The 20,551-nt window shown below is 43.6% G+C and overlaps 1 protein-coding gene across 4 annotated transcripts in view; it reads right to left on the reverse strand.

Annotated features, from left to right (window-relative positions):
* Positions 1–20,551, reverse strand: part of ITPR2 (inositol 1,4,5-trisphosphate receptor type 2) — a 400,740-nt gene that overhangs the window by 34,003 nt on the left and 346,186 nt on the right. For all 4 annotated transcript variants that reach the window (XM_040987441.1, XM_040987440.1, XM_040987442.1 and 1 more), the window contains 3 exons: positions 16,913–17,043; positions 15,611–15,776; positions 9,723–9,883 (listed from right to left, as the gene is read on the reverse strand). In XM_040987441.1, the coding sequence (XP_040843375.1) occupies positions 9,723–9,883; positions 15,611–15,776; positions 16,913–17,043 (458 nt within the window). The remainder of the gene's footprint in view (positions 1–9,722; positions 9,884–15,610; positions 15,777–16,912; positions 17,044–20,551) is intronic.

The following is a 20,551-nucleotide window of genomic DNA, read 5'->3' on the forward strand; positions in this document are numbered from 1 at the left end:
AGGAAGCAATTGCAGATGTGCTAGAATCCACAAGAGAATGAGACTGAGAGGTGGAGCCTGGGAATATGACTTACTTGCTACAGTTGCATGATCACATTGGAATGGGTAAAGAAATGCTTTCTTGTGGGTGAACAGACAAAGTATTTTCTGGAGATGGAATCCACTGCTGATGAAGCAGTTGTGGTCATTATTGAAATGACAACAAGAGATCTAGAATATTAATTAGGTGATAGAGCAGCAGCAACACGTCAGAGTATTAACTATAGTGTTGAAAGCAATTCTGTGGGTAAACATTATTAAACAAGCAATACTTGCTACGGAGAATTCTGTGTGTGTGTGTGTGTGTGTGTGTGTGTGTGTGTGTAAAAGGATGAGTGAAACCAGTGTGCTAAATTCCATTGCTGTCTTAAGTAACTTTCACAACCATGAAACCTTTGGCATTCACTACCCAATCAATGACCATCAACACGGAGGCAAACTCTCCACCAGCAAAACAGACTTGGAGGACTGCTGGTATTTCTAGGTATAAGGTATTTCTAAGCAGGCTGTGTCTACTGTTCTGACATAATGCATAATGCACATGTAACAGACTGCAGCACAGTCACGTAATTTTCATATGCACTAGAAAACCAAAAATTTTGGAGCACTCATTTTTTTTTTCCCCTATTGTGGTCTGCAACAGAAGCCACAATGTCTAGACTCCAGAAGCCAAAAGGAGATGAGTACATGTCAGCTGACTCCGTAGCAGGGAGCTCTTATCACTTCCTCACTGTCCAAATTCCTCACCCCCAATTACACGAGCCACGATCAGAAACCAAAACTACCTTCCCTGGCCGTCATGAAAGTCTCTGCCTTAAATTTTGCTATCAGTTCTTCTCAGTTTTAATTTCCAGTGGTTTTTCCAGGGTGTTGGCTCTCATTACTTTCAGCATTCAATGGAATCTTTGCTTTTCCTACCCACTTGGCTGGTTCCCTTCATCTCTTGTAACTGTCATGGCTTAGCTTTCCACAACCTAAGACTCCGCGTCACACACATACCATTCGGGAGGGCTCCCATCAGCTTTTGGGCTACAGGAAAAGTTCCTATACACACAACATCTTCATTCTCTGGCTTTTGGATGTTATGTTAACCTCCTGGGCCACTCGACCTCTTTACTCTTTCTCCACCTTCAGCACCCAGGCACAATCTCCCAGTAGTTCTGACTTCCCAGGTCTTCCAACATGCCCCTGTGCTGTCAACACTCCTTCAGTCTACATATTTGTCTCTTTTATTTCTTCCAAGAGAAAATGGAGTGTACGCCTCAACCTTCACAATTTAAAAGGAAATTATTTTCATTTTACTGGAAAAGTAGACACAGAGAGAACAAGAACAAGAGACATCTTCCCTTTGCTGAATCACTTCCCGAACACCTGTGACACTCTGGACTGGGCCAGACTAAAGCCAGGAGACTCCATCTGCGTTTCCGGTACGGATGGTAGGAGTTCATGTACTTGATCCACCACCTGCTACCTCCCGAGATGCACTCTGGTAGGAAACTAGAAATAGCAGCAAGACTCAGATCCCAGCACTCTACTATGGAATATGGACATTCCAACTGGTGGCTTAATCACTGCCTCAAATGCCTGCCCCAGCTTGCTCAGCTGAGAACAGGGTTGCCTAGCTCAGCGCCTTGGCCTGCGCTTGCTGATTGAACAAATCTTCACCAAACAGAAAATAACTTATTCGTCTGCATTTTCAAGGCTTTTTGAACAGCGCCATCGGCATTACAGCATAGGCTCGGTATTCTAATCCCCAGAAAGGGCAGAGATGCAGAAATAATTTCTCCCTTCCAAAGGATGCTTAGGCGTTCTACCTTTGAGGGTTTCCTCACCTTTCCTCCATTACTTAACTTATGTGTATCTGACTTTACTCAGATTTTATCTGATTGTTCACTAACAGAATACACAAGTAAAGGTAAAGTCATAAGCATTGGTTCCAGGAAAAACTGCTTGGGTCCAGGCTGGGTGAATGACATATTTCTCTTGGCCTCAGTTTACACAAAATGGACATATGTAAAGAAGACGGCATACAAAAGCTCTAGCACATATCATGTTCTTCCTTACCTTTGTTCCACTTAAACACACCCTTTGCCTGGTCCATATCGCTCTCCATCTGTTCTGTCACATTCCCCTTGATTATAAGGCCCAATTCTCCAGAAATTCTCAGTGATCTATGACTGTCCTACTCCAACTCTACCCCTATTCCTGCCCCCACCCTGCCCGGTCTCCTGTGGCTCTCTTATTTTTCCAAAGAACTTGTGCTGAATGCCTGCCCATGTTGGGAAGATAGCAGAGAGTAAACAAGCAGCGCAATGGTCCACAAAGGGTCAGGTTCTAATGGTGGAGAAGAAATATGTTGCCAAGTAGAGAAACCACATGAGGTCAGATTAAATCAATGCTAAAGGGAAAAAAAAAAAGGGTGATAGGTACATAATAACTGGAACTGGGGCATCCAGAAAGGCATGGGGAAACCAAGAGCTAATGCACAATGGCGGGAAACAGAAGGCAGCCAAGGCAAAAGGCGCTTAAGTGATTGCCTGTTGTGTGCATGTGTGCAGATGTATCAGGTACACTGGAAGGCAGTGGCTGTCAGGTCAAACTGTGAAGAGTTTGAATCCAACACTAAGTAGCACAGAAGGATTTTTAAGTAGAGGTGCCAAGTGGGGAATTCATTGGAAGATTCTTCTGGCTGCCCAGTGTTGCTGAGTGTATTCCGTCACTCACCAAAGTTTTGAATGATGCCACAGTGGCTAGTGAATGTCACCAGAGCCACGATGGCATTTTATTCTTGTTCTTGTCAGTGCCTTTGCGCAGTGGAACTCAGTACATATGTGCCCAATGCAACTGAAACACACCACAGCCTATCATGCCTGCAGTTCTAAGAATTGTAACTGCATCACCAAGGTTGGTTAATAAAGACTCCTAAATAAACTTTAAAAAAAAAAGAACTATAACTGCAATACTTGTAATCTTTGTAGGAAGCACACAGCTGTTAACTGGTTCTGAATGAGTTCTTGTTTTCCTATTTGAATTCCACTCAGGTCTTCCTGCCATTGTAGAGCTGTCATCCAACTTCCATCTCCTAGCCAGGCCTATCCCTCCCTGTGGACTCAGTTTTAGTCCTTCTTCCCTAAGCCCAATGACAACTGCTTAGAGTGCTGGCTACAGCTAGAGGCCTTGTCTGTTCTCAAAGGATCCATGTCCCCTAGGTTTATGTCTTGTGCAGGATTTAAAACTACCAGACATTCACTGACCATGTGCAGGGACCTGCTGAGTTATAGGCATATCCACTGCTTTGAGACTCTGTGAGCAAGTTACCAAATCACAGTTTCTCCATGTGCAGAATGGGATCATACTAACAGCATCTAACCCCAGGGATGTCAGGCGACTTCGAAAGGGAGCACACAAGTGAAATATTTAGCACAGCACCAGGCACATAGTGGGTGGGTCACATCCAAGGTGGGTCACATGAGTGGCAGTGGTGCTGGTATACATGATCTTACTGAATCCACAAGGAAAATGTTCTCACATCCATGACCAATACGGACCTGGCATGCAAAGTTATGGTTGGACCCAGTGTTCAAATATTGCAGAATTCCCTGGCTGCCTAATCAACCACTGTCCCACGTCCTTCACACAACCCCTCACTCTACTCTTCTGCAGCCTATCTGCCCAGTCATTCCTTGGGACTGCTTCTGCGTCTCAATTCTCCAGATTGCAACAACTGAACAATTAAGGACTGGTCCCATGGGAGGCCTCTAGGGTCCCAGCTCAGTTCAGCCAACTTCTGCTCTGGACTCTGACCAGAGATTACAGGTGATTCATATTTTGTCACTGGATAAACTGAGAGGCAGAAGGGGGAGTAAAGTCAGCAATCTCGGCAATCCCCGCAAAACCACACAGCAGATACTACAGCCTAAGATTCACTCTTTAAACATGAACTAGAAAACTTCGCTGACACTGTGGCTGGCTTCCTGATCTCTGTAGATGATCACCAGATCATCCAGTCTGTGACAAACTGGGGAGCTTACTGACAGCTTATGCACTGATGCCTCTCTCACCTGGCACCCCATCCCACTGCCTTGTAGGAAAGCCATTTCACCACTGTTTGGCCAAGCCCCTTCTGTCCTGCTTCCAGCACGTTGCAAAGAGAATGAGAAAGGCGTGACTGTGTATGCACAAATGGGAGTCGTTCCCGGATCTTACAAATTAATACTAAATAGAAAATGAGAATAATGTTGAGGGCAGACCCTACCATGACTATGAAATCCAGGGTGGGGAGCTGAAAAAGACCTCTCTTAAATTGGAAACACCTGCTTTGACTTGCAGCATGGGAAGCAGAAGGGGCAACCACTTGAACATGAATGCTGACTTCTTAATTGCGTATTTTCAGCTGCAAAGACCCTCTGGCTTGCTTTGAAATGTAAACATTTTGAAAAGTGTCTTATGAGGCTCTGCAGCCTTTAAAATAGGTTTGAGCTAAAACTTGAGCAGTTGTATAATTGGCTTCATTAGATCCAATTACACAATTAGTGTAAATTAGAAATAATAGAATCAGAACATATAATTTCATAATTATGACACACAACAATCACACAGAAATTAAGCTGGCAAATGGGGCTAAAGTGGGCAGGTTGCACATCAATTCTAGAAGCCTCTGTGTTCTTCATGGGCCCTAATCCCTTCTTCCCACCGGCACTGCCCCAAAACACAGTTCAACAAAATAAGACTGAGTTTGAGTTCAGGATTCAAAAAACATCTGGAAAGTTGTTAGCTCTGTTCCCTCCCATCCATGGCGGAAGTGATGAATGATTCTATTTCATTTCTAGCACACTGCAAGGATGAGCCTTCTATGGATGATCTTACCAGATGATTGCAGGGAAGGAGTCATTCCTAATGCAAGTTGGGTGGAAACCCCAGTGTATGCTCCTGCCCTTCTGTTGGGTCGGTCCTGTAGGACCCACTCCTAAGGGTCTGTGTGTGAGAGGCACTGGGTGGAGAAATGCACTAAAAAAGATGACAAAGAATCCTAGCAACTGTCATTCCAATCAGCCACCCTACTCGAAACACCATGTTCACTATAGATGGTTCATCACAATTACCCTTTCCTTCTGATTTTAAAGAGGGCAAAGGCAGCATTTGGCTAAAGAGAAACTCATGTTTTAGCCTCTTGCTGCTGACGTGGTCCGTCTGCTTGTAAAAGACATCCAATCACTAGAAGGTTCAGGAAAAAAAATATTAATGTATTAACTCAGTGGCCTTGGTATTTATCTATTCAATAAAAGTTTTGACTTTTAGGGTTAGGGAGGATTTCTTACTTATCCTCATTCATTGACTTACAGTATGGCTGCCAGGGTCACAGGCCACAGGCAGTATCCAAAGAAGGAACCACTTTTCAGACACACTGTGGAGATGGCCTGCCTTGGCACTGTGAAGAACAAGAAGCTACCTGCACCCACTTAGCGTCTTCAAGAGGCTTGCAATTACTTTATCTGATAAGACAGTTACTGTTGATAGAAATACAACTCACATTGTTATAGTGACATTGCTGTGATGTCAGTAACAGTTGTTAGTCAAGAGTAGTAAAAAAAAAAAAAGCAGAAAGTTAAAAATGGGATGTACTAAAATGAGGAAATGGTCCCCAAAATCCGTGGTGACAGTGTCGGGAGGGTGACCAGGGGGCGGCCACAGGAGGAGCCCAGGTCATGAGACACGCAGGGAGACAGCGGTTCTCAGGACAACAGAGGCACCTGCCCCTAATACAGGTCTCCTATTGGTCAAATTAAGTAGAAAATATCAGCCACAGATCCCTAACACGTCCCAGCTAACGATCACTGAAACCCTGGAGGCTGAAGAGCAGCAGTACTCTCTATGGAGAGGGCACGTGCTCACTTCTACATTACAGAGCCCAGAGGTCTGGCCAGAGCCTGACTTGCAGCCTCTTCATGGCGGCGAGCTGGTGGAACTCCGGCAACGAATGCTCATCTCTGAACTTAGGATTCACTCCTTTCCTGGTTTTCCTTTGACTTCTCTATTCCCCCTTTTCATCTTTTTTTCCTTGACTAAACAGGGCATTCCCAGGCTCTGTCTTCTCTCTTACCACTTTCTCCCATTCCGCAGTTTCTCTAAGCTGACAGCTTCAGAGGTCACTGCGCACAGGCCAGGGCTGGCTGGCCCTGGCTGCATCCTCTGTGCCCACCAGGCACTTGTACAAGCAGCACAATGGATACACATACAATGCAGCAGTTTGCTCACTCACAGTGAAGCTCCAGGCACACCTGTGACACCCAGGACACATGTGTCCCAGGACCATCCAGCACCTAAATGACAGTACCAAGGCTGTGGCTGTGGCCACCAAACCTTCTTGGGCCCTCACACTTCCTCCCTCCTTCTGTCTCCTTTCAAAATAATACCTCCTTTTCTGACCAGCTCTTTCAAACACAGGGAGTTTCTGGGACACAAACACACTCCTTACTCTCAGTAAGCGAACTTGCGGGTCCAAGCATCCTTGCCTTTCCTTCCCCTTCTCCTGTTTTTCTCCATCTTCCATCCTTAACCTCATCCCTCGTCCAATGCCATCTCTGACTTCATCCTTCCCCTGGCCACACCCACCTGCACATCACTGTCTGACACTGTCCTTGGCCACAGCGTTCTCTTTGATAACAACCTTCACTGGTTTCCCTTTGCTGGGGAATTAGGTCCAAATACTTCCTGTTTGCTTTGTGACAGTCTAGCCAACTTTCCCTGTCCTGTCTCTCACAGTGCCTCCAGAAGTGACTAAGCGCCAGCAAACTGGACAACTGGCCATCCTGTGAGTGCCTGTGGGTCTGCCATTCATACATCTCCTCCCACTGTTTCCCCTTACACAGCACACACACCTATGTGCACGGACCCTATGCTGTTTGGAGTATTTTATGCCCTCCTCCCCAACACAGAACAACGTCCATCTCCCCTCCCCCCAAAAGAATATCACTCCCCATCTGTAAGCCTTCATGGAGTTTCTCACGGACTACTTTTGGGAAACCTGACATAATCTATGAAGGAACTTTTAAAAATTCATTAAAAAGTCCCACGATCTTTTGATTTGATTCTTCCAGGAACTTTCTGCTTGCACAAATATATTTGGCTTGTTATCCCTCCACCCTTCTTAATAAGTTCCTTAGGGAAAGGGGAACATACTAGATTCTTCCACATATTCTCTGAAATCTTTTAGCCCAAGTGGCATATCAGGGGCCCAGCAGACACTGCCAAGTCTACTCAAATATTAGTAACACAGTGACACTGAAGTCAGCCCTTCAGTGTAACCCTTTACATTCACACTTCCAACATGCAGAAAGCCAATGTTCATGCACACAAGTTCAAGGATGTATAAATCCCAATGATACATTTATCTCCTTAAAAGAATTACCTTTCTTTTATTCCTGATTTGGAATGCAGAGAGCAGTAAGGCAAAAGCAGAGGAGAAACAAGATGAGGTTTTGTTTGCCACTGATGAAGAATGCAGAGAGAATAACTTTTTAACAGGATGCAAGTTAGCCATAGAAACAAAAGTTTGAAAAACACTGAATTATAAAAATTCAATTTACATGTAGCTCTCCTGCAACCCACTATCACTGACAGGTAAGATAAATGGTTATTGCACCAGCTTGTTCTTGCTAGAATGTTGCTTTCTGTACTAGTTCTTTGGTTGTCCCCTGTACTGGAGGGGCTTTCCCAAGCCAATCACAAGCTCCTGGGGAAGGCTCTGGAATCACGCTTGGCTCCTGATATTTCAGCATTGATACCACCTAAATGCCATCCCAAGGACCAAGCATTCGGGAGGATGAGGAGTCCTTGAAGGTCTCTTTCCCAGACAGCAAATGCAACTCAGTACAATAATATTTGAGAAAACAAAACCCAATATATAGCTATTCTTACTGTAAGAATACCAAAATTTGGGCCTGGCGCGGTGGCGCAGTGGTTAAGGTCCTTGTCTTGGACGCCTGGGATCCCATATGGGCGCCGGTTCTAATCCCAGCAGCCCCACTTCCCATCCAGCTCCCTGCCTGTGGCCCGGGAAGGCAGTCGAGGACGGCCCAAAACTTTGGGACCCTGCTCCCGCATGGGAGACCCAGAAGAGGCTCCTGGCTTCGGATCGGCATAGTATCGGCCCGTTGTGCTCACTTGGGGAGTGAATCATCGGATGGAAGATCTTCCTCTCTGTCTCTCCTCTCTGTATATCTGCCTTTCCAATAAAAGTAAAATAAATCTTAAAAAAAAAAGCATACCAAAATTTATATTAGGTAACACAGCCCCTTAGTGTATATCAGAATACACTAAAATAATTAAACTGCAACCCAGACCTCTCTTTTGGCCAGTTTTAATTTCTATGAGATATAATAAAGTTTAAATCGTGAAAAACCTCTGCATGATGAACTTTTGTTGATACAAGGCAACATTCATGGAAAATACAAAACAAATAGATACACAGGTGAACAAGTATACACATATATTCTCATAGATAAACTGTATATAATGGAGACTAGCATACAGAGGACCATAGTACTGTGTGGGGGAAAACGGGGAAATATGGGGGAAAACAGTGGGAAGGGAGGGCAAGGCAAATCCCTAAACCTACAAAAATGCATCATGGAAAATAATAATTCTAAAAACTCAAAAATTAAATAAAGCAAAACTGAAATTTCAGAGATAGTAAGACAGAAAGTAAACTCCCAGCTGCTGTGTTCACTCCCCAGACATTCACAACAGGAGCTGACCCAGGCCTCCCACTGGAACCCAGTCCCATGAGCCATCACCACTGCCAATAACCGGAAGCTGGAGTCAGGAATTGGAGCTGGGTACTCCAGTGTGACACACAGGCATCTTAACCAGTGTCTTGCCTACAAGGCCCAGCTCCCAACCCTCTGTGCTGATCTTCATGAGGAGGTAGAAGCAAATGGAAATTCAGTCTCAATGCAAAGCCATAACAATGATGGTAAATTAGTCCACAGGATATGTGAGCAGCAACCCAGCTTCCTGAATACTTAATTTTTGAGGCTTTAAGTCCTTCTTAAAGTATGACTATTCTGTTCACACTTGACAATGGGAAAGCTCTAGATTCGGGGACTTAGAAGACCAATGACAAGAGGAGCAGACAAACTTCCCAAGTTCCTTGCACAGAGAATCTTTTGTAGGGGTTTTTTGCGCATTTGAGAGTTAAGACATCATCCAGATAACCAAGAGATCTCTTAAGAACCACGACGCAGGCAATCTGCAGGTTCTGTAACGATAGGCCTGTTTACAAGTTAACGGAAGGGTGGGTGTTGGGGCACAATGGATGTTTGCCTATCCCAAATGAGAGTGCCTGGGTTCCTGCTCCAGATCAACTCCTGCTATTGTGCACTCTGGACACACCAGAGTACTTGCATTCCTACCACACACATGTGAATGTGGACTGAACTCCCAGATCCTGACTTCAGCCTGGCCCAGCCTCAGCCAGTACCAGGCACTGAGGAAGTCAACAAGTGGATGGGAAGATTCTGGTCAGTCTGTCTCCCTGTCTTTCAAGTACATTTTTTTTTAAAGACTTATTTTTAAGAAAAATTAACAGAAAACAGTTAATATTATTTTTTGTATTTTAGCGGAGGGTATGGCGATGATCGGGCAAAAAGATCCCAACTGCAACCCAGGCATGGACTACTCACCACAATCATCTGGGCGACGTAGCTCTCAGGACCCGTGTATTCTGTGGGATCTTTAACCTTCACCAGCACGATGAAGTACAAATAGTGCCACATGTTGTGTTCTGACTTAATATGCTCCTCAAATGAAACCGTTTTATTGTCAAATTTGTCCCTCTCAAGTCCTGCAAAACACAGGAAACACAATACATGTAATTTGCCATTTAGTATGAACCTACTTCTTAGCATAAAAACACAGCATAATAATTACTGTGGGAGGAAAAAGGCTTTCTGTAAGCCTGTGCCAATTTAAAACATTGTAATTAAAAACAACCAGGTATACAAGACCACAGAGGAGAAAAAAAGGGCCACAGTTTAAAAATTACTTCCCAACTCACATTTATTTTTCTCCCCATGGATTCCTGGAAAAGCTCAGCCCTATTACCGTTGTAATATGTGCAGGTAATTTAAAACACAGTTCTATCAACATTGTCCAATTAAACTGTACCACAAGTCCAAGAAAAAAAAAAGGCAAAAATGTGCAAGAAAAAGCATACTTGGCAATCACGACAGAAAAATCATTTTATCCAGGGCTTGAGTTAGAAGAGGGAAGATAGTTGAGAGCGGCACCTTCTGAGAACTACTTGTAATCAGTCAAGGGCATGCTCTGTAGGACCAAGGCCTCTCAACCCACCCAGGCTTCCAGACCATCCTGGAACAAGCATTTTGGGGAAGAGGAGGGTCTTTGTGGTCTCTGGGGCCCATTTTCAGCCTCTGGAACGATACTACAAAGACATGCATAAGAAGACCCTTTGCCCTCAACACTGAAGAGTGGATGAAAGGAATTGAACAGAGATGAAGAGAAACATCGGTGGAAACATGGGTTTGATGGCCAAGTGAAACGGGATGCTGGGATTTAGTCTAGCCTTGCAGTTTCGAAGCTTGAGAAGAAACCAGGACACTGGATTTTGAACCTGGCTACTCTTACCCTGAGATTTTTTTTTTTTTTTAAAAAGGCCCTTTGGGTCTGGAGAAGACTCTTTGAATAGTAAAACTCCAATCACAGTAAATAAAAAAATATGTCCCTAATAAAGGGGTGACCTTTTCACTTCCATTATTGGATATCTTTATGGAAAATACCATCAGGCTCACAGCTGGCTGATGGCTGTGCCTCATCTTAGTGAACCTATCATCAGTTCAATGTGCCCCAAATAGACTCGCATCCTCTTCCCCAGGCCCACTCCACCCACAGCCCTCCTCCTTTTGTTCAGTGGCAAGTGCAGTCTGCCAGTTCCTCAAGCCAAAAGCTTCAGAGTCATCCTTGAATTCTCTCTGCCTCTCACATACCACATTCAATCCATGCCGAAACACTTCTGGCACCCCAAATTTGTTCTAAATCTGACTGCTTCTCACCACCTCCATGGCTACCCCCATGTCCCGAGCCATCATCTTCACCCAGATTGCTGCAAGTGTTCCATAGACCTGTTTCCAATTTCATCCTCCACGTCTAATCTCAACACGGCAGCCATCTAGATGAAATGGGGTCTTATCCTGACCTGTGAGTAGTACTGCTAGATGAAATACAGGATTCCCAGCGAACTGTAGTTTTAGCTAGACAGTGGATGCTTTTTCAGTGAGAGGATATTTCAAACAATATTTAAGTCCTCTGTGATGTGGGTTCTTAGTCACAGGCGTCTCCTCTCCTCCCATGTTCTTCCTGCTGACTCCACGCAATCGCACTCTCCCATTGCTGTTCCTTGGACACAGATCCGTCATTCAGGATCTTGGACTGGTTGTTTCTGCTGATCTCCAAACTCTTCCCCTGACACTCTCTAAGTCTTCACTGTCTGGTTTCACAAAAGTCATCATCTTTTTTTTTTTTAAGATTTATTTATTTTTATTGGAAAGACAGGTCAGACTTGAAAGAAGGAGAAAGACCTTCTGTCTTTCTGAACCTTCAAAACCGCAGTCTCAAAAGATCACATATTCTGATTCTAGTCAAAGCCAGTAAAGACCAGCAGTTGCCTAGGCTGAGGACAACAGGACTGGGGAGGCACTAACAGGTGAAGGATGGATGAGTTTTCTTTTTCAAACAATGGAAATGTTCTCCAGTTGACTATGGTGAGAGATACATTACTCAAGGACATATAAAGAATGATCTCTAACATATATGAATTATAGCCCAATGGAGGTGTGTGTGTGTGTGTGTGTGTGTGTGTATGTAGGGGAGAAAGGAAGGGTAGAGAAGGGCGGTGAGAGTGAAGGAAGGAAGAAAGGGAGAGAGAGGGAGGCAGGAAGAAGAGATAAAAGGGAGAGAAAGAGAGAGAGAGGGAGGGAGGGAAATATGGAGGGAAAGAGAGGTAAAAAGAAGAGGTTTTCCCAGGAAATATTTTCCCAGAATTCAACTCAAACACCTAGGAAATGCAAGGAACTATGAAAATATTTCTACTATCAGTGAATAGTGTTATAACGGATGAAACAGATTGTGTTACATTCTCAAGGGGTACAAACTGCCAAGGAAGCATGAAAGAGGGGAAAGTATCCATTTGAAAAGCTTCAATGACATGCAAAACTTCAAGAATTTGACTTTGGAACCTGATTATACCAAATGGAGAAGAAGTAAATGGTGATAAAAGATTCTTAGTTTCTACTGAGCACCTATCTATGCTGACAACCACAAGGATGTCTAAATATGTTATTATAATTCAGGCAGTTCAATATGATGACAAAATGGAGTGAAAATGAATCAGTAAGTTGCTCAGGTTAACAGCTCTTGATAAGGGAAGAGTTACCCAAGATTGAAATAAACATTTATTTTGCCATGGGGACAGAAGAAAGGGCATGGCAGAGTGGCAGAGAACAAGAACGTGTGACCACGAGAGACAGCCTCATCATTCTGATGTGGCTAAAAGGGAGCATTTGGAAATGAAGAGGAAACTGGATATTCAGTGCAAACCAGAAAGAGCTTTAGAAAGGTAAGGGATTTGCACTGGTGCTGAAGGCCCCTCACCACCCGCAAGGAGGTCAAAGTGTCTAGAGTTGCATGATTGGGAGGTAGACTGAGGAAGACGCTGGAGAGAGGGTGGGTACCACAAGGAATCCGACAGTGTGAAGGAGGGAAATGTCAAGGCTGTCCCTCACTGTCGCTGCTTCTTGTTCTCTAAGCTTTGCTGCCCGTTCCCAACACCCTGGCAACTGTCATCCCGCCAGTCCTCTCACTGAAGTGGAAGCTAATGAGTAATACACATATAAGAACTGCTTTGTTTCTATTCGTGCTGTTTCAGCACTATCTTCCACTAACCATTAGCCTATCCAGATGGCCATCTGCACCACTAGATATCATTTTTCATGCCATGTTAGGTTCTCCAATGGCTGGCAAAGTTGCAACCCCTGTCTATGCCAGTCATGAGGATCTAGCCACAGTTGTCCTACCATGGTGTTCCTTGGAGCTCAGCTGGTGCCAGCACTTCTCTACTGTGAAGATTTGGCCTCTGTTACTTACCACCAGACCCTTCTATGGATGACAGACAATGTTCGACACTCCTCTCCCATGAACCATTTCTAAATTACTCACAGCTGTTTTACAGCCTACGAGTCTAACTCCCAAATATCCCAATGTCTTAATCATTCTTATAATTAAGGTCTATAACATGTAGGTCTATCCAATCTAAAATGTGGTCCCAAGTTCTGGAGTGAATGCACATCTAGGTATTCATCATTATAGTATTTCTCACATGTGTCTGCTGCAGGTACTTGCCTTCCATTTGCTCATAGAATTTACCCCACAGAGTGAGAGTGGACAGTAACTTATGAAAGAAATGTAAGAAGAGTACAAGGCCTAACCCAGAAGCTTGTCTCCACACTTCTGATCTGGCTACACCTGCAGGCTGAGGATCTCCCAACACTTGTCCTCAACTCAGACTCCTCTGGGGCTCAGACCCACACGCTGCCCTCTAAGATGCTCGGGGCACGCCTCGACGTGAGTACTGCCAAAGGTAAACTCAGCATGTTTCCACACAAGCTGCTTGTCTTGCTGATTATACTTGGTTAACTGTCGGTTTTACCATGCACACTTGCACCCAAGCTGCCTTTCAGATTCTTTCCTAACCACCAAGATGGAAACAGTCTTCCTTCTGGATATTTCTAGTTTCAATCCTCAGACTACTAACTAACTTTCTCCTGGACTGTGGCAATAACAGCCCACCTGGTTGCCCTGACTCCAGGACTGACCCCGGATGAATGAATGGCCTCTCACAGCTGCCTCCGAGGAGGACACAGAGAAATCAGGTTCTGCACTCTCCCATCACAGTTTAAGGGTCACCCTTCTTATGAGTCCTCAGGGCAAACTGCAGCCTGCCTAACGTTCAAGGCCACGCTCTGGTTGGCCCCTCCTCTGAGCATGCCTTGCTCTTGCTGGGACATGCAGCAGCACTGAGCTATTGAGAGAGTGTTAAGGACACCGCTGTGCTGCGCAGCTCTGCGGCTGATCCTGACCAAGCTGCTTCTACCCATTTCTAATTCCCTTTCATCTTTGGCCATAAAAAAACCATTTTATTTATTTTTAATGGAAAGCCAGATATACAGACAAGAGGAGAGTCAGAGAAGATTTTCCATCTGATGATTCACTCCCCAAGCAGGCACAACAACCGGAGCTGAGCCGATCCTAAGCCAGGAGTCAGAAGCCTCCTCCAGGTCTCCCACACAGGTGCAGGGTCCAAAGGCTTTAGACCATCCTCAACTGCTTTCCCAGGCTACAAGCAGAGAGTTGTATGGGAATTGGGGCCGCTGGGATATGAAACGACACCCATATGGGATCCCAGTGCATGCAAGGTGAGGACCTTACCTGCTAAGCTACCACATCAGGCCCATCACCAGCATTTCTAACAAGCTTTCTTGAATCCTCATCCTTACTCCCTATTCAAGCTTTCAGAGCTATTCCCCATGAATACGGACAGCTCCCCCAAGAACTTGTCTATCCCAAAAGAGCAATGCTACTGTTAGTGTCTGCATCCCACAGAAGATTGTGAACATCTTAAAACAGGGGGTACCTAACTCACATTTATGTCTTGGGAATATAGCACATTATGCATTACTCCCTGGTACAGCCCCAACCTTTGCAAGGATGCTGTGAAGGTCTGGGAAAGCCACCAAGAAGGAAGCAGTAAAGAGCAGATGAGTCAAGGAAAGAGTGGGGCTTACCATCAATCTGATTTAAGGTACACAGAGTAATGCTGTGTGCGGCTTTTGCAGCACTCACCCAAAAATCTCCAGCTACATGGAAAAATGGAGGGTGAGGGAAACCTAGAGCTGATGAGCACCCTGAAACGGGCACATGTGAGACCGGAGGAGGCCGCTACAGAGACGCGAGCCACAAGGGGTGACAGATACAGAGAGGAGGTCAAAGAGAATGAGGCGTGCAGAGTGGGTCCGTGAGTGAGGCAGGGCAGGGGTGTGGGCCATGCAGGTACTTGTTTGTGTGCAGTGCACGTGTGTGAGACAGAGTCCTGAATATCCCAGCATCTGAAACCTAAGATGACAGTGAGTAGGAGTCGCAGCTGCTGGAGAAGGCATTCTCAGATTCCTCATCTAGCAAAATACATAAAAACCACTGCATTGTATAAGCAATATGTGAGTATAAACTCGTTTCCCAGTTGATAAAACTTTCCGGCATTTTGCATCATATTCTATAGTGAGAGACACATGTAAACTGCAGAAACACTGGCAGGGTAGTGTTGGGATATGATTTTTCTATTTCTGGAAACAGAAAATTCCAGCCTGATGCTCAGTTATATAATCTGAATCATATCCAGCCTTCATTTTGAAGTAATAATTCCTCCAAAAAGCATGGCAAACAGAAATCATTCTCACACCTCTTTGTGCTAACCAGCTTGTTCACTGATTATCTGACTCACCACAAATGAAGCAGGTCGTCTTTAGAATCTCCTCTTTTTTCTGCTTTTCGCTTCTGAGATCAGCAAAGGTGTCAATGATAACACCAAAAATCAAGTTAAGAACGATGATGATGACGATGAAAAAGAACAGAAGATCATAAACCACTCGGGCAGCAAATAAGGGCTCCTGAAATGCAAATTCACAATGGTAAATTTGTAATGCAATTGCATTACAATTTGCATGCCGATTTAGTGCATTGTCTAGTAATGGAAACATATTTAACACACTTGCAAAATGAACACAAGTAGCAATCCAGGTTGGAAAAGTATTTTTTGTGTCAACTTTCCAGACAAGTCATAGGACCTTTTCCATTTCACTAGGACTGATAGGCTCCGGTCCCAAGGGAGGGATTTACCTTTGCTATGAACCACTTCATTATGTCGTTTTCTTAAATATATTTTGGCACAGCAGGCCCCTGCTTCAGATGCTACACAAGAAGGTAGTTAAACACCAGCCCCAAAGGCCAGCCCTTATGGAGCTGAGCAGGACCCAATGTTTTACCAGTTTTTGGAGCGGGTTTTGTGGCATCCACCTGCTGAAGAGCATTAACATACACCCTCCAGACTGTGCAGTCCGATTGGCCTAACAGGTGAAGGACCAAGGCTTTCAATGTTAGATGACCTGACAACATGCTGTAACTGGCCTCATGCAGAGCCAAGATCTGCTGAGCTCCCACATTGTATAATTATCGGGAGATTTTTCTGCCTTGACATTTTAAAAGATGAAATCTGGCTCAATCCTGTTGAAGGTTTAGATCAATCATAGGTAAGGAAAGGAGTCTTCACGCTTAGAGAACAAGATAGGGGAGCCTCATTTCTGTTACTCTCTTACAGTGACCCCTGTAGAAAGCCACAGCTGTACCACAATATACCACCAAGACATGAAAACAATGCATGATGCTTATCTCCAGAATATTCCATATTGCTTTGCAACCTTATTATACAACATAGCAAATGATATGAGTTCCTCAGAAACTTCATAGAAAATATAAGTAGAGGATATTTTATTTGGTTGCAAAACTTTGTTTCAGTGCCTTTTTTAGGGGTACTTTAGAAAGCTCACGAAAAAAATGTATTTTGAGAAAAATGGCACATGGACGTCAAAGGTTTTTTGGCACAAAAAAAAAATTATTTTAAAATTCTACTTTCCATGAAATTTTGAAGTAAAATATACGTGTTACCCTGGAACCAAAGCCAGATTCTATTAAGAGAAGTTAAACAATAATTTGAGTTCCTGAAAACCAGATTTTTCCTTGGGCTTACATCTTTCGATGGCCGTCTCAGAACATCCCCCACGCCCCCACCGTTCCTGAGACCCTGGTTCAACACGGTGACAATGCACATGAGCAGAGTGTCACAGGTCCTTTCAATTCCATCTTCATATTCTTCATCGGCTGCAAAAAAAAAAAAAAACCACTGCAGTCAAACGGGGTGGCAAGTCCACATTATGAAATATACTATTATTTGCTTTCAAAGATGTAATTTTTTTTTGAAGTCACACAGCATTTATTTCACCAACTGGGTTAGCCACAGAAACAATATCCTGAAATACTTTTCTTTCCCTGTAGATGGTAAAGTGGCAGAAGGAAGACATGAAATATTCACCATGCATGACTGTGGTGGGAAGGCTGTGCTGAAACCTGCTGAAGACAGAACAAAATCACCAAAAGGACAGAGTGTCCACAGGGAAGCCAGACAGACACGTCTCAAGTTCTCCTCTGTTCCTGTTGGGAATGGGGTGAGTTCCTGAACCTCAGCTTCCTCGTCAGTAAAATGGGGAGACTGTGTCACAGTCAACCCCTTCAGATGGTTCTTTTAGGAACATATGCACAGAGAATGGTATAAATAGGGCAGGAGCTTAAGCCTTGAGGCAACTATATTATTTCATTACTGGGGGTATATGCCTATACTTTCCTAAGGATCAATTTGAAACTAACACTAATAAAATGCTCATATGCAAAAAAAAAACCCTACATAAGATATAATAGTAATATTCTTTGTGTGTGTGCATGTATGTACATGGAAATTCTAATGTGATAGCTAAGGAGCATGCAAGAAAGAAAAACAGCAAAGTATAAGAGAGTGGGAAGAATTTCCAAGATAGACATAGTTTTTCAATAGCGAGGTCATGTGAAATGCCTATATGTCATTTTACCACAGTGAGACTTTCAAGCACGCAAGTATACATTTCATTTATTCATTCAACAACCACTGGTTATGTCAGAACAAATGTTTACTAAAGATGGATTAAGTGACAGATAAATCAGGACAGGGAAGCTACAGAAACATGGCTCCTCTCTGTCCCCCAAGATTTTGAAAATGAGGCTGCTTCCCTTGGAAACATGCTAGTAAAATCCATATACAATTAGCTCTTGTGAAATAAAACAGACCGTTTACAAATATGCAATGAGAATTAGCTTTCTGTGTGGCATGAAAGCAGGGATCAACATCAAAAATAGTCCAGTGTTCCCCCTCCACAGTAATCAGGGCACAGGCAAGCTGGCATTTACTAGCCAACCTCTACGAGCTTGGCTGGTACAATTTTACTCTTACTATGAAGAACTCCAGACCTTCAGATTGGAAGCCAGATAAATTCACTCAGGTTAATGTCAACTTCTTACAGGTACGTGTGTAACCAACTGGTCCTCCCCCATGCCAAATTTGCCTTTTTAGGCCAGACCAACATCCATCAGGCCAGGTGCTAGGTATATACGTGGGGAGGACCAAAGAGTCCTAGTCCAGTTAGAAATGTTGGGAAACAACAGAAGACGGGAAACATGAAAAGGATGACAGGCCATGAAGAAATGGCAGGACAAAGTGTAGGCCAATGGTCTTAGAAGAAATGTGGCACTGGAGAGAAGGCAGAATAGCCGCATCCAGAGGAAGAGCCAACGAGCACCCAAGGAGCACAAGGCAGCAAGAAAGGATTCCAGGTGCAAGAATGATGGTTCAGCTGGCAGTGGCCAAGAGGCGGTGACATTACACAGGCAGTTTTAAAAGAAGGGAGAGAGTATGCTATTTACAAACAAAGGTACAGAGTATTGGAAACAAAATTCTCATATGCAGAAACTTTAAAGAACTACACAGCTACACAGAAAGAACTTGGAACAGTGTTTGGTAATGCGTAAAGCCTTTATTAAATACCAGCTATTTTGTTACTGACAGGTAACTGGGAAGACCATATGAAAAGTTATGGTTTTCATATAATCAACACACTCTGTACTTGAACAATGCAAGTTAAAATACACATTTCCAGATGACTAATGCTCATTTTCCCACTATACTATTATTTTCAAAGTTCTATGAAAAAAGAACAATATAAATTCTATAGCATATGAAATGGTACCCTTTAATATGAAGTATCAACCCAGAATATGGGTCATGTTTCAAGAAATGTCTTTAATAATGGCATTTTTCCAATTTTAATAATTGAATTCAATGATCTTTGTATGGTTTCTAAGAAAGTAATACTGATACTGAGACATTTTGGAAAATCTGAGTGGAAGTGAAGACTTCTTGTTTCTCTTAAGCTTTAGTTATATAATCAATTAATTATGGAAATGCACATTTAAGCTTTTTAAGCTGAGGAAAAAAAACTTAAAATCACTGGTGCCCTGTGAGAAGCCAAAATGGCATTTACAGCTGACTCGCTCCTGGTGTCCAACAATCTTTTCTATTAAAGTAAAATACCAAAACATATTAAATTCGAATTACTCATAAATGTTGAGCACCTGTGAACTTCCTCCTTTATGTTTGTGCATTAACATGATTTTTGCTTACAACATAACCATGATTATATTTTGAAAATTGTCTCAAAAGGCCTTGCTTTTCTAGAAAGTCTGGTTGAATTTTTTAATATATATATATATATATATATATATGAATTATTTTTGCTCAGGCATCAGAGAGGTCTGCAGCAAATGAAATAAAAGGGGATTTTTTTGGGGGGGGTTATTTTTCTAAAGCCACAGCTGGCTGCCTGTTGCCATGTGATTTTTCGGCTGCTGGGACAATGACCTTGCCCACTTGGGCAGGGCTCTCTCCTAGAAGCTGGCGGTTCTGCGTTCCAACCACCATGAGCCTTGTTATTAGGCTGCTGTGCATGTCTGGGCCTTTTGTAATGGGGGCCTGCTGTCCACACGGGAACACACTCAGGCTGTTGCAAACGCACACCAGGGCTTGCAAATTAAAATTTAATCCTGGTCTTAGACATGGAGGGGTTATTTTTAAATCTAAGCAACACTTGCTGCACAACAAAATCCAGCCTGTACCTTTCACTCTAATTTTGCAATTAATTTTACACAGCCAAAATGGAAAGGCAGCCTGGGCTAGGAGATCAAATTCATGCAATTTTCAATCAGATGAATGCTATGCCAAAGGGGCATAACATAATGACCAAAGGGGCAACAGAAGGATCCAGATATTCTTGTAATTTTAATTCTGATCTAGAAATAATTGTGCATTGTATAAAGCTATGCCCACATATCCCTGGTTCCCCATAGCGTCTCTGAAGAGTCCCCAGTGTCCGAACACTCCACAAGCCAACTGTAACCCATGCTTTCTTCCCAACCTTCACAGCTTCCTTCACAAAACCTTCCTTCCCTAGTTCCTACCTGGCACTGCTAGAGCCCAGCAAGTCAGATTTAACCTCTGGAGCGTCATGCCTGTGGGGAAGAACTGTCCTCACCCTTCTACAGAGAATGGGAAGTGACTTCTTTTCACAAAATATGGAGTGAATACCAGGTGGCAGACATTGCAGTGAGAAGTCTTTGATAAGAGTTTGTATTTGGAACTATAAAGTGATAGCCAAACCTTGCTCACCCTTCACACAGTTAGGGTTTGGGGCCAGAGATCCTTCGTGCATTGCAGGGTGTTCCTCAGCCTCCCTGGTCTCCACCCAAG

Source organism: Ochotona curzoniae, unplaced genomic scaffold (assembly GCF_017591425.1).
Source record: "Ochotona curzoniae isolate NIBS_2020 unplaced genomic scaffold, NIBS_Ocur_1.0 contig_4645, whole genome shotgun sequence".
NCBI classification, from domain to species: Eukaryota; Metazoa; Chordata; class Mammalia; order Lagomorpha; family Ochotonidae; genus Ochotona; species Ochotona curzoniae.